Raw genomic sequence first — 14,731 nt, 5'->3', positions numbered from 1 at the left:
TGTGTCAGTCCGCAGGTTCTAGATCAAACAACAGGTGAGCTCCGATACTTGAGGTCTGCCCAGAAAGCACCGGTCCCAGTGTTTACCCCTGTTCCTTTGCATGGGAATGAGTGAAAGAAACAGAGATTTGCAGCAGCCTGAAGGGGAACGTTTAATTGCATTTTTTATTTTTTAAAAAATTTCACTTCAATTGCAAAAAGACATTTTCCCTTCTACCTGTCTCCTCTCAGGCACCTCTGTTTGTGAACTAATTTTAAAAAATAATTAATGGATCCAGCTAAAGGAAAAGAGGCCACTACTGTGAAACATCGAGATAAAATACTGAGGCTTCTAAGGTCCTGGCCTGATTGTCCCTGTTGGGATCCTCATTCTGGTTTTCCAAATAGGAGCAGGGTCTGCTTTTGAAAAATAATTGGGGAAAATGCAGCTGCAGCGTGGGTGCGTAGTTCTGGAAAACCAGAGAACGAGGTTCCTTTTCATGTCCCACTCCAGAATTAGTGTGTGGCTCTCCTGGGGTCTTAGCTGTCAGGGCTGTGTGAACGAGACGGGTGGGAGGTAGAGTAGGGACAGAGGGAGCAGCCAAAATGGACAGCGAGTTTCACCGCAAAATTCTAAGCTCACCCTAAGGCTCATCTGCTTAACTTCTGAAAAATGACTTTTCATCATCCAGAGGACCAGGAATTCAATTTTATCTGCTCGGTTGTAAACTCTCTGGTCACAGGCACCATATACCTTTAGTATGTTGACTGTGCTAAAATGTCCTAGGATCTGAAGAGGAGGACTAATTATAAATGAGAACGTGTCGATGGGGTGGATGTTTTATAGGGAGAGCTTCCCATTCCCCCTCCAGAACAAAAGCCTCCTAACCGTCTGCAGTGTGAACGGTGCGCTTCTAATGGATTTACTGGCTTCTTCAAATAGAGCTTGGTTTCCTCCACACATCACAATCTCTTGGAATCCACCTTTGCTTCTTCCTTGCTCTCCCCTCAGACAAAGTCCTCCCGTTGGGGCACCTCTGACCCTGGGCAGTGACAGATGCCACCCACTGGCCCCTGGTTCTGATACTGTTCAGTTTGCAGGACCTCTTGGTTCCCTACCTTTCTAATTCTAGTTCTGCCCTGAAAAGATTCTCAGTTAATGAGCCAGTTCCTGACATTGATGACAGTCTGGACAGGCTGGGTCCCGAGATGGGCCTGGCCTCCCCTGTGCGCAGCATCGGTGAGCATACCTTGAATTCATAGGATTCTTCAATGATCACTTCCAGCTTGGTGTGTTCTCCCAGAATGGGGCGCCCCATTTCTGCAATGCGCCTCTCCTCTTCCTCTTTGCTGGTCAACGGCTGCTTGTCATCACATTCCTCTGTGAAAGGGAAGGGCAAGAAAGTTAGCCCTGTGCTCAATTTTCTTTGGAAATCCCTGGGTTCTGCTACAAGAAAACCGAGAAGGAAGGAAGCCCTAATGACCTACTAGAAGTCCCTTGGGTGAGATCATAAGGCCGGAGGGGAGAAGTGGTGGCATGTCATCACTTCACATCACATCACGGTTAACAGCAGGTGACTGTAAATGACCCACAACCTGAGCACAAGCCAAAGCGCGGATCAGGAAAACAGCTCGTATGGGCATATCACTGGGAAAGACTCTGCCTGCACGCCGTCTGTGCTGAGGGATCACCCAGCTGTCCCCTGTGATGCTGGTTCACCTGGCTGTTTTTATACCTTCCTTTAGCAGGTGACCAAAGGAACCGTAATGAAAAGTGCTGGAGTGACACAAGGGATGGAGGGATCTGGCCTCCTCCTCTCCACTCTCCAGAGGCAACAGAAAATGCCCCAGCGCCAAAAAATTGGTTGAAGGGAAATTCTGATCTTAGCCAGAGCCCCTGTTGCCAGTTAAGAAGCAAACCATCCATTCCGTGTTTCACAGCGATGCCTGTGTCCTAGTGCTATCGCTCTGTGGTGCAAAGTTGAGATTTGTTAGGAAGACCTTGACCACGCTCATCTTAAAGTAAACAGGGGGGGCAAAGGTGAAGCCTTTGGGAGTTAATACCACTCACCATGTGAGCATGATTATTTCCAGAACCACCAGGTTCCTTACACTCCAGGAGAGGCTAGTGGGTGTTAAGAAAATGTTAATGGACTTGAGAGTCCACTAATGAGGGGAAGCTCACAGTTGGCTCCTCGCTATGTGAAGGTCATTAGGATAAATTTCAGACTGAAAAAGGCCATGCACATGGCAAACACCATTCCTATAATCACTTTACCTCCTTATCCTTCAGGCCCAGGATGCTGGAACGAGACAGGCTACTTGAGTCAAATGTACCTCATCTCCAAGGGAGTTGTATGGGAGGTATGGAAAGACCTCTGCCCTGATGCCTTTGCTTCTAGAACTTTCCAGGCAAACTGCCTGTGGTAGGAATCTGTTGACTGAGGAAACACGAGGAAGGGAGGGACTTCTAGCCCAGTCTTCTTGCCTTTTGTGTTTATTTAGGCATCAGCTTCTGCAGGAGTCCATACCTCTCATTCCCTCCAAAGACAAGTTTTCCCTCTGCTGAGGGCCCTGCTGTGGTGGTTCCATTTGATGCTCTAGCAAATTTTGTAGAGAACCAGTTCCTAGGCCAGCTCACTGCTAGGGCACAGAGAAGATGGGCTAGGGATACTGCTAGCTAGCATTTTAAATACCAAGTGTCAAAACCAACCCAAGGCAAAAGCAGGATGTAGCATATTAATGCTTTAGTATGTATTCAATAGTGTCTTCCCAAAAGAATATTTTAGAATCTGCTTTTCTGTCCCCAATCCTTACGTGGCCTCAAGGAAATTAGACGGAGACTAAAAAATAAGTGATTTTGGACTGGCCAGAAAGTGCCAAATGTTAAGAGATACAAAGGAGAGGGGCAAGGAGATTAATTTTAACTGCAGAAGTAGTAGAGATTTTTATAGCAGGCTTGGGAAGTTATGACCCAAGAGAAGGCAAAGGGTTCCAACTGGTGTCCTCCAGATTTGTCCTTGAAATTGTGTACGTAGTCAAGGAAGTGGTCAGCTGAGATATGTGATGTCTAGTCTACCCAGTGCTCAAGTCAATCGTATTTTGATTCCTTGCTTTCTGATCCTTGAACTCAGGATAATGTTATTGGTAGTTTTCGTAGCAGTGGGTTCTTTTAGTGTCTTTGTTCAAAACCTTGGCTGAACATGGATGTCTTAGAGACTTACAGCAAATAAAACTTATTTTTCCAGAAGAACAGCCAGGATTATTATTTGAATTGCAAAACCATGGAGAGAGAATATTTATTATGGCTTCCTTTTCCGTAGTTTACTTATAAGTGATAAGTTGCTTTAAATGGGACTCAAGGCACTTTATGTAGAAAATTGGAGAAATTACAAAAGAAAGGTGATGTGGTCACATTGTTTAATGCCACATTTCACAAAATGAAATTATTTGGAACATGGCATTAAACAAATGGACATGGTAGTAAATGAAATTGAATTACAGTGATTAAAAAGGGTTATTTATTCCCTTTTTAGTCATCTTTCCATCCTTCTGATCAGGATGAAATGCTTAGTTCGGTGCTATTATATCTGTAACTAGTTCCTGACATTTGCTGTATATGCATATAAAAATTCTGTTTGTTGTTCACATGAGAAGTGAGGTATAGAGATGGGAGAGCTTAGAATGCAGCGAGGTGAGGCTGAGAAATCGGGGTGGGGAAGCAGCTTGCTCTGTCTAAGGGAGTCAGGGAAGCCTTCAGAAAAGAGGAAATATTTGAAATTGGCCTTGGAACCTGCAGAGCAGCTTGCCAGGTGAAGTTGGTGGTAAGGTTGGCTAGAAGGTGGTATAGAAGGGGGCATTCCAGGCAGACAGATGTCCAAGCACAAAGGCATAATGCCATGGAAAGGTCAGGGCTATTTGCACTTAATAAATGTCATGAACATTTAAGAGAGAATTGTATGTGATAGAAAGGAAGCAACTAGATAAATCCTGGTGTTGCTCTGCAACGATACTGATAAATTAGTATCTGTGGTACAGATTTTTGATGCTGGCAAATAGTGGTCTGTTTTTTTAAAAAGTGTCCTCTCTTGGGGTGCCTGGGTGGCTCAGTCGGTTAAGCGTCCGACTTCAGCTCAGGTCATGATCTCACAGTCCGTGAGTTCGAGCCCCGCGTTGGGCTCTGTGCTGACAGCTCAGAGCCTGGAGCCCGTTTTAGATTCTGTGTCTCCCTCTCTCTGCCCCTCCTCTGTTCATGCTCTGTCTCTCTCTGTCTCAAAAATAAATAAACATTAAAAAAATTAAAAAAAAAAGTGTCCTCTCTTTGGGGACACCTGGATGGCTCAGTCAGTTAAGCATCCAACTCTCAGTTTTGGCTCAGGTCATGATCTCACGGTTTCCTGAGTTCGAGCCCTGTATCAGGCTCTGTGCTGACAGTGGGGAGCCTGCTTGGGATTCATTCTCATTCTCATTCTCTCTCTCTCTCTCTCTCTCTCTCTCTCTTTCCCTCACACTCATGCTGCTCATACTGTCTCTGTCTCTCTCAAAATGAAAGAAAGTGTCCTCTCTTTAAAAAAAAGCCTCTCTTGAGATATCTTTTATTGGTTGGGGGAAACAGTTTAACATCATTTGTTTGGATGGTCTATTATATTTGTTTCCTTTTCACTTGGTTGGTTTTTGTTTTTGTTTTGATTTGTTTCCTTTTCATTTTGAATGCTGGATCAAACACAGTCCATTTTACTCTGGCCAAGTCAGTTTCACCTCCTTACTTATGCACAGTGATAACATACTGGAGTTTTAGTTTGGCTTGTCAGAGAATTCATTCTCTGTCTCTGTCTCTGCATACATATACAAGTATACTTTTAAAATTCACCATATTTAATTGAGAAGTTGATAGTAAATCACATAACATCATAGGCTTAACCAACCACACAATTTAAAGATCAAATGTGTATTTCATACCCACTGTAAAAATCAGTATTTTTTTAGTGTTTATTTTTTAGAGAGAGGTTGAGAAAGGGCGAAGCTGAGAGGGGCAGAGAGAGGGGGAGACAGAGGATCCAAAGTAGGCTCCGTGCTGATATCAGGCAGCCTGATTTAGGGCTCAAGTCCACAAACTGTGAGATTATGACTTGAGCCGAAGTTGGATGCTCAACTGACTGAGCCACCCAGGCACCCCATAAAATCGGTATTGACAGGACATAAACCAAGCCTGTGATAAAACCACCAGTCAAGTCTGGGTATCATGATTATTGAGTGGGTAAGTCTGATGTGAGGAATAGGAAAGTCCTACTGGGGCAGGAGGAAGTGTTTCTACCACAGTGGCCAGTGATGGCGATGATTGAGGAATGGATATCCCTGTCCTCATCCAGAGACTTGGAGATGATGCCTGGGCTCTATGCTTATGGCAGATTTGGGATGACTGCGTGGTCCTCTGGTCACCTTGGCAATGTTCCCTCTAGAGAACCCCCCACAGATGTATTATCATCAGTGTGTATGTGGCTATCATCACATTGCCTGGAGGCAAGGAAGGCAGGCTCTGGAAAGAAATACAGCTTGATTTTAAAGAAACTTCATTATACTTGGAATGTAAGACCCATTTTGAGAAGCGAGACTTGTGAGAAATCTGGAATATGTTGAAACTTGAGAGGGAGAGGCCATGGGGTCAATCTTCTCTTCAGGTCCATTTGCTCCCTTGACTATGCATCCTGTCCTGTGTGGATATGCTTGTGTTATTGTTGATGACCCACCATACTCCCAGCTGCAGAGAAGCCACTGTATCCTTTAGCAATGTTCTAGAGGGGACAGGGGCCAAACTGTTTCATGTCTAAAGACTTCAAGAACACTTGAAGGCAGTCAACTTCAAGCTAACTAAACTGTGGTTTTCAAGAACCATGATGCAATGAGTACCTGCAAAGGTGATTACAGTAGAAGGGATCGGATGTTCTCTAGCATGAACTTTCCGGAAGACAGGCTGGCCTAGCAAAAAGGACAGGCAGAAAATCAGCAGAGTGGACGTACTGGTTTGCTACCAGAGCTTTGTGGAATTAGTAAGCTAAACATCACATCCAGATGCACACATCACAAGCAGTGTTAGTTTGAGGACTGAGTTACTCCTACGGAGGTCACAGAAGTGAACAAATAAATGCAGTAAGTGTTCTAGGAGCCAAGCCAGATTATGTGAATGAACCACACCCTCCTCAGTAGGGGGTGCTGCTAGATTCCTGCAAGCGTCTGAGGTGGAGTGTCCATGCCCTTCAAGTGACTGCTTCCAGAGGCCTCACAAAACAACGGAAAGCACTTGGTGTGATGACAGGTAACCTGGTTTTGAAGCCTACTGGTGCCAATGACATAGCCAATAACCTCGAGCAGGTTATTTCCCCGTTTCCCCGCATGTAAATGGGGATAATAGTACCTGCTCCATCCACAGCATAGGTTTGTTTGAGGGTTTAGTGACATAGCATCTGGGAACATGCTTATTTATTTCCTGGGCAGTCTGAATAGGAGAATGTTTTATCCACTGGTAGGCTTTGCAAGGGTACACCATCATCACAGTAACTCTTGGGTTATTTGGGCCTAGGGTTTTCGTTAAACTTCTGGCTCAATCGACTGCCAAATCCACCTGCCGTTGACTTCTACCAAGAGCTACCTAGAACTGATCTGAGAATTGATGAAATCGACTTGGTGCCAACTTTTGCCAAAATGCTTGCCATCTAAGTTTGGGCAAAGCATTCTCTTCTTTGAGACTCAGTTTCCTCAACTGTAAAGGAAGCTAAAATTGAAGGGGGTTGGTTCCTCTACCCTAGGTACTGCAGTGATTGAAGTGTGTTACAATGTCAGAATTTTCATACTTTGGCTTTCTTAAAAAGCCACGTACCTTGTTAAGTCTACTGTATTATGAGAATCATCTAACTGGGAGAGCCACTTTGAGAGAAGTATATTGACTTTTAATATACAACTCTATGGCTGCCTGTTTAGGGAATCGCACATGCCTCTCTCTTCTCCAAATTGAACCAGAATACTTAATTTTTTTTAAACAATCCAAATTAATGTGCTCTAGTTTCACATCACAAGCAGTGTGATGCACACGCAATGAGTCCCCCCTCATTGCTCATTTGACTGGAAGTCACACTGATGGCATTTATGAGACATGGCTGGGCTTTGGATTGCAAAGGGGTTAAGATGAAGGTAGGAAAGAAGAGGTTGAAAGGGAGGAAATGAAGGTGCTAGGGTTAGAACACCCATCATTAGAGGGCCAGGCTCTGAATCCAGATGGGTGATTTGGGGTAGATTGATTAATCAGTTGATTAATCTCTTTCAACCTTCGTTTCCTTCATATAGGTGAGAACAATAATATCTTCATAAGGTTGAAGATTAAATGGTATACCAAATTACAAACTCTAATGAGCTATAACGTATAGGAGGTTATCATGTTTTATGCCATAAAGGTCAAGGGAGAATGAGATCATAGGTCCCAACAAGGGCCTTTCAATGAGGCAAGGTCTAGGAGCAACACATAAAGATTTGCAAATTCCAAAATCACCTCCAGCACTTAATGTCCACCACTAATGAAATCTCTGAAATATATTGGGCTGTGGACCAAATGACTTTTTTCAATTTCCATATATTCTGCTTCAGATTTAGATTTTCACACTCAGCTGCACAAGACTACAGAAAAGCTGCCGGCGGAGGCCAAGGGCTAGATTAATTCTTCTCTACTGCCCTTGCATCTCAAAGCCTTGACTTCAAAGCCTCAAAGTGACTTCAAAGGAAAGTTCTTTAGGCTTAAAGCTGCTTTTCACTGTGTAGACCTAAATTTTAGAACCTTCCCCAGGGCATCTATAGCGTGTGGATCCCAGGTATTCTGACCCAGCTCAGGAGAAGAAGGGTCATCTAAAGTGAGAGGGGCCTGCCAATGTGGAGATTCCCAGAGAGTTTTGGAACATTCTCTTGTTCTAACTGTATCAATTTCAAGTGTTGGGAAGAGGGGGGCAAGAACATAAAATCTCTAGTTCAAATTAAAGCCTTAAGAAAGATTTAATGAAGTAAGTACATGAAATGATAGAAATCTTTGGAAGAAGTGATTCTGTTCTCTTGAACGCAAGATGTGTCCAAGGCAGGGAATGTTGGGCATTGCTGGACGGATATTCTAGAACATGATATGAACAATTTCTGGGGAAAGAAAACTAGGATCCTGTTATTACCTAGATATTTAAAAGGGAGGGTGCTTCAAGTGACACAAAAGGAAGGCCCGAAAAGCAAAATCCTGACATAGTCAATGAGCAGGAAAATAGGAAAATAGCTAAATACATCAATGTATTTTAACAAGGCAACATGTAGCCAGTGATTTTCTAGTGAAGATCTCATTATCAGGCTGCACAGGACTTAAGATGCTGCTAGACCCTACAATATTTCTCCAATGGTTGACTTTTTAATTTCTAATTATTTCAGAATCCATGAAGGCTACCTTGCCCAATTTCCACCTCCCTCACATCTCACAAGGACAACCACCTTATTGGGTGCCAGGAGCAGAGTATTTCCAAGAAGACTTCAGTGAGTTCAAACATGGGATGAGAAAAATAAGATAAAAGTTTTAAAACTAAATGCAAATTCCCATGCTTGGATTCAAAACCAGCATCTTCAGCAGTGCACAACTGGGGAGACTTGACGGGGCGGGTGGGGGGAGCTTCACATGGTTCAGATTTTAAAAACCCTCTGTGAGGACTTGCCCTGTTTTAGCATTTTTATCCTTTTCAATGTCTGTGTCTCTGAGAGTCTATGGATTATTTCATCATTAAATGCCGTGTCCGGGGAGGAGAAGCGGAGAGCAAAGACCCCCTGTGAAATTGCTCGCATTCAGAAAGTTCCACTTTGGACAGAATCATATTGGAACGACCTGATCATGAGTTTATATGAACAGTGGTTTAATTAATTCCCAACTCCCCCACCATAGCATTTGCAAAATGGAAATTTTTGGAAATATTTCCCCCCTTAAATATTTTGGTTCAGCTGATTTCAGGAAAAAAAGAATGCACTGTTGGTATCTGCACAACATATTGAAAATGCCATGGCCATTAGGATGCCTTTAGAGACATCTTCAACCTGCACCTTCACACAGATCAGACCTACCATTTATTATTTCTGTCCCTCTCTAAATCTGCATAGATGATTCTGAAAAAGTGAGAAAATGCTTAGGGTCAAAAGGGAGGGTGCCGTAAGGAAACATCTTCCTTCTGTACACAAGAAAATAGCTTTAGAGTGTTTGGAATAGTTTAATGTAATCAACACAGGCTGGACACCAGTATGAATTTGAGAGTTTTAAACTTTTTGACTGGCAGTTTGGGTTTTTATAGAACACTCTGTAATGCACCCGAAGAGGCCATGATTATAAAGCTCAAACTGAAGTCCCCAAACAGGGGCTCAGAATGGTGCTGTGGGGTGAGGGGAAAGGACTGCTCTGTCCTCTGCTAACCGGGCATCATGTATTAGTAGGGGCCTGAACTTGGGCCATGGAGCGGTCCTAGATGTCAATTCCTCTGTTTCCTTAAGGCCAGCAATTGTCTTATTTATTCTGGCACTCTGGAGCATCTGGCAGGGGTACACAGCACATCATTAGTGCTACGTGAACATTTATAAATCGACCAGTATCAAAATGTGAACAATTACAGGTTCTCCATACAAATGTGCATATACAGAAACACAACACACACGTTGTTAATGTGTAAAACGTTAAATGTGTAAAGTCAACAAGAGCACACCATGTGCCACGGCTAAATGTTAATGCAGGTTACCTAAAATGTGGTTTTGGTTTGATTTTTAAGGGCATTTGGGGGAAAATGAAGAACATTAAAAAAAAAAAACTGTCTTACCGTACAGGTATTTTCCTTCATAAAAGCAAATAAAAATGAGAAGTGATTTTTAAAAATGTAAACAACACATGGTGAAAACAGCAAAAAAAAAAAAAAATTGACGTCATTAGCTTTAAAAATTCATACCTGTTATTGTGAAGCCACCTAAAAAAGAAAAAAGAACAAATGTTACAATTTATTTAACTTACAATCTAAATAACAAATACCAGTGACATTGGCTGCCTGACCACCCATCTAAGATACAGAAACTTGCCAAATTATATTCACAGTTAAGAAAAAACTGAAAACATCTGCACATGATTTAATCGCTACTCATTCTTTTAAGATTACGGGGCTTAGTGCACAAATTTAATTCTTGTGCATACCTAAGCAACCGCTGGTTTTTAAAAAGACTGCACTGAACTAAAAATGGAATATAAACTGAACTACACAAAAATGAGGCCAGCGGTCCTACACAACAATATGGCTAGTAAATCAACAGAAATAAAAGAAGAGTCAGAAAGGTACTGTATCACCTGACATTCATGGAAAATAACTTAGAAAAATGGAAAGGAAATGCAAGAAATGAAATGCTTACCAAGCTCATTCAGTAACAGGGCTGTGAAAGAAACAGACAAAGACAAACACAGAATAAGAGACCAGATGAATAATGAAAGTAAGAGGAATATCAGCAGAAAGAAATCCAGGCAGATTTGATTCAGTGGTAGGGGGCCACTGCTAACATGAGTGCACCCCAAGGAAATGTGGCATTGGGAATATTTTCAAATAAACAATCCCAACGCTAATTTTTGCAAATGTGTGTGGTTGATTATATATGTGTACAGTTCACCTGGGGACTTCATAAAACATTTCTACTGTATATGTTTACATATACTATACGTATCCAGTTTACCACACACAGTAGAAATATTTTACAGAGTTAATCTTAACTTTATTTGACTGAGTCTTCCTCATTACATATTGCCAGAGAGTTACTGAACTCAACATACGGGAGCCTTAAATCATCCAGGATCTCAGGTATGATACCTGTCGTTCAACGACAATAGATAGAACATCTCAGGAAATTCTATTTTGGCTGCCCTGCCTGACGGAGACTTTGGCACAAGGTAAAGCCCTCTCTGGAGGTTCTACTTATTTGGTATTCACTGGCCATCAAGGGATGCTTATGTTTTTTAAACCTTCAAAACTTGAGTCCCAGGAATTAGCACTTATGTGTGTGTCCTTATCTATGACTTCTGCATATTATAAGTGCACGATCACACTACTTCTTGTGGACCTGTAACTTCATGGAAACCGACAAGGCAGGTGGAGGTGGGGTGGGGTGGGACATCCGTGATTTATCTTCCAGGTTATGTGCTTTAAACCCAGACTATACAGTGGCGCTTCATTTTGGTGAAAGCTACCTAGCTAAACATATACCAATTACTTCGGGAGTTGTGGAGGAGAATGCTACAATTGTTTTCAGCCCTGTTTTCCTGCTAATGGTAGTGGCATTAGAGGATACTTTCTAAAACAAGTCAGTAATTTCACTTATAGTGACAAGAATCCACTTGGAAGGGTGCGAAACCAGATAGTGCTATCAAGGAATTTTAATTTGCTTTCACATGAGGGCATATTTTACTAAAATGGCAATTGAAAGAGCTGTATCTAAGATGCTCTTCCTTTAGATAAAGGACAGTGTTTTGGAGGAATACATTTAGAAGTAAGTGCTTTTTTCCCGTATGTTAATGAGGCATTTTTGATCCCATCTTTGTAAGAAATCAGCTCAGTTTTCTAAAGTGTCTTTTCCTTCTGCCTACTGCCTATGGAGCATATTAAATAGACCGCATTAAAATGAGTCCCCAAAATATTCCTTTGGGACATGATTAAGTCAGGACATACACTTTTTTTTTTTTTCTGATGGACTCTGAAGTCTGTGAGTTCTTACAAATGTGAGATCAAATTCCCCCAAATGTTGAGTCTATATAGGAATAGACTATATTTGATTTTTTTTTCTTACATGTAAAAGTATAAATTTCTTACCAAGTGGTCTAATCATCTCCTATGCTACTGCATGCATGTTTGTATGCAGTGAGTAAGAGCTATTAATGTGTAGAATGCTCATTTTACGTAATCCCTTTAAAATGGCCACTAGTAGAGGATAATTATATGAAGCCCTTGTAATAATTCAGAACAAAATATTATCTTTAAGGGTGGTATAAAATTCCTGTCCTTCCTTTTGAAAACTAGGCCGTGGAAATAGATATAAAATCAAAGAGCACAAAGAAATTGGCTTCTTTGTTCAAATATTTTCTAAAAATATGTAAGTACAAATCAACTAAAAAAAAAAATCTAGCTTTAAGGATACTGCTATTTATTTTTCCTTTTTACTATATATATTAGAAAACTGTCAATTCTATAAGGATCAAAACATTTTGGAGCATAAGGCTGGCTAGGCCTTAAGCAAGGCCTAAATTCGTGTCTACCTCTTGTCCCTTGGAAATGTCATATTTGATGAAATGAAAAATCTTAGGCCAAATGGATGCTACAATGCGTACAACAGTATTCTTTAAGGGTCTTTGCTCTTATTAAATATCTATTTTTTTGAAAACTGGGTTGTCGAAAGCAGCCTAATTACTGAATTATCTCAAAAGTTCCTATTAGTTGCCATTAGACTAATGGCATTAGTTATAAGTCATTACTTATTAGTCATTACTAATATGCATTATCACTAAGTTTTTATGACTAATGTTCAAGGGGAGATTTGGTAGTCAGAAGCACATTTTAGAACAATCCCTGAATAGTGAATAACTGAACACAGAAATCATGCTTTTAGATCATCACTTCTGATTTACAGAAATCTCTTACGGTATTTCTTAAGTCTGCGTTTCAATCCAGGTTAGTGGGCGTTTCCTGAAGAGAGGGGGCATTTCTTGGTGCACTTGTGAATGAGGGAAGGGGATGAAATTGCTAAAGCTTCCAAGGAAATAAAGGATAGTACTTGGAGCCGAGGAAGAGGAGAGAGTTAAGTGTGAGAGTAGGAGACACGGAGAGAGAAGAGTACAATTTCTCGCTGGTATGTCTTTGTATACTCTCACACCTGTCATTCCTCTTCTTATCCATTTTGGTTCCTCAAGCACAAGGGAGAAACTGCACTCTTTCTCATATTCCTCACGGTCAAATATTCTAATGGTAATGATCTTCCTGTGGGAACACAAGACAAAGGCAAAACAAATGGTTGGCGTCACACGCTCATGCTAGGTGTTCACCAAGCTGCATGTTACTGTGATGTTATGAAGGTTGAACTGGCAACACATGGACCTCCAGAAGTATGTAAAAGGGCATCACGGCTACTCCCAGCTGGCCCCGGTGACGTTTTCTTCCAATTTACCACTTACACCATTTCTTCCTGCTTCACTTAGCTGTCAGGAAGTACCCCAGCTTAGGAAGAGAGATCAGAAAGTTGGCTTCATTTTGGCCTGGCAAACATTAGCACCATCTTTCCCAGAAATGGAGGCCTGATTGACTGCACTGAACATTCGTTTCTCAGCCCTGCAGCGTGCAGAGTGGCCAGAATTGGCTGATGGAGCTACAGGTTGGGACCGCTGTGGCCCCCGGGGGTGAGATCTATGCCCTGTTACATAGGTGGAGGGATGTGTGTGTTGTGAGTCACGTCTGAAGAGTGCAGGCATCCAGGGGTGGCACAGGCCAGCAAGAAGCTGTTGGGCTCAGCCCTGGAGCAGCTCCCCCACCTTTCTTCTCACTCATCTCCACCAGGCGGGGCTCTCCAATCTCAAGGAAGAAGGTCTTGTTTTTCTCATACTCCTCATCATCAATTACCTTGACTGATATTGTTTTGCTGAAACAGAGAAGAGTAGAAATTGACGAACAAGGGAAAGAGAAGAGAAGGAACATAGAGAAGAGGAAAGCAAGGTTAACGAGCTGCACTTCGACAAACTTCTGTACTTCCAGAGAACCTTCCGTACTGTGACTTTGTTCTTCCAGAATGGGTGTGGGGTAGGTCTGTAAGATTATAGAGGTCACCCAATGCATAGCTCCCCTGCCCAAGGCCATGGAATGATTTTAGGCAACACGTAGCACTCAGGACTAATAGGTTTATCATCATCATGAGGAGGAAAAGCAGAAGAACACAGATCACAATAATAAGAAAATAAATATTTACTTAGTAAATGCCTTAATCACAGGATTGTCTGAGCTGTGCCCCGGAAATCAATCCTTTAGAACAAATAGGTAAATCACATCAAAATATCAACAGAGGTTATCTGTGAGTGACTGGCTTATGGGTCATTTTTTAATTTTTTTACCTTCATTCTGTTTTACTGTATTTCCAAACATAATATTTTTATCATAAAGTTTTATTAAAGTAATAAATGTATAAGACCATCACAAAATAAAATCAAACACTTTTATGTTACCCCACCCAATGTCCTAGAATCAGACTCTTATTCAAGTTAGTCAGATTTTCTACCTAGATCTCAAGGGGAAGGTGTTCATGTTTTATTTGTCTTTCTGAAGAAGAAAGCTGAGGCCTCCCAATAAGCTGTTTTGGAAGGTGGGGGATGGGGAACCATGATGTTATAGTTATTTTCATCCCTCCAAAGTTGAATTTCAACTCTTACAAAATATACCATTTATACTATTTCCAACTCTAGCAATACACCAAGGCATTTAGTTAAGAATTCTTCCTGTAATCCATCCATTAGCACTTCTAGTCTTAGGGTCCTCTGGTTGAGAGTGACTGACAGACAGTAGGACAAATACAAATATTATGCAAATGTCAATTTCCCATAAGCCTGATGACTGTGAAAAGAAATCTAATGTTACCTTCTAATTAATAAGGGCTTAATCACTTCCTATATTGCAACTTACTCAGAGCCCCCTAAACAC

The 14,731-nt window shown here is 41.6% G+C and overlaps 1 protein-coding gene across 17 annotated transcripts in view; it reads right to left on the bottom strand.

Annotated features, from left to right (window-relative positions):
* Positions 1 to 14,731, bottom strand: part of SLC8A1 (solute carrier family 8 member A1) — a 381,905-nt gene that overhangs the window by 51,894 nt on the left and 315,280 nt on the right. For 6 of the 17 annotated variants that reach the window (XM_019446549.2, XM_019446565.2, XM_019446533.2 and 3 more), the window contains 6 exons: positions 13,576 to 13,682; positions 10,422 to 10,442; positions 9,971 to 9,988; positions 9,845 to 9,859; positions 5,886 to 5,954; positions 1,229 to 1,359 (listed from right to left, as the gene is read on the bottom strand). In XM_019446549.2, the coding sequence (XP_019302094.1) occupies positions 1,229 to 1,359; positions 5,886 to 5,954; positions 9,845 to 9,859; positions 9,971 to 9,988; positions 10,422 to 10,442; positions 13,576 to 13,682 (361 nt within the window). Of the gene's footprint in view, positions 1 to 1,228; positions 1,360 to 5,885; positions 5,955 to 9,844; positions 9,860 to 9,970; positions 9,989 to 10,421; positions 10,443 to 12,923; positions 13,028 to 13,575; positions 13,683 to 14,731 lie in introns of all 17 variants that reach the window. The other 11 variants (XM_053890982.1, XM_053890983.1, XM_019446500.2 and 8 more) reach the window with 11 other exon arrangements.

The sequence above is a fragment of the Panthera pardus genome, unplaced genomic scaffold (assembly GCF_024362965.1).
Source record: "Panthera pardus isolate Hobbes unplaced genomic scaffold, ASM2436296v1 HiC_scaffold_26, whole genome shotgun sequence".
NCBI classification, from domain to species: Eukaryota; Metazoa; Chordata; class Mammalia; order Carnivora; family Felidae; genus Panthera; species Panthera pardus.
The sequence above is the reverse complement of the archived record's forward strand: the minus strand, read 5'-3'. Positions and strand labels throughout refer to the sequence as shown.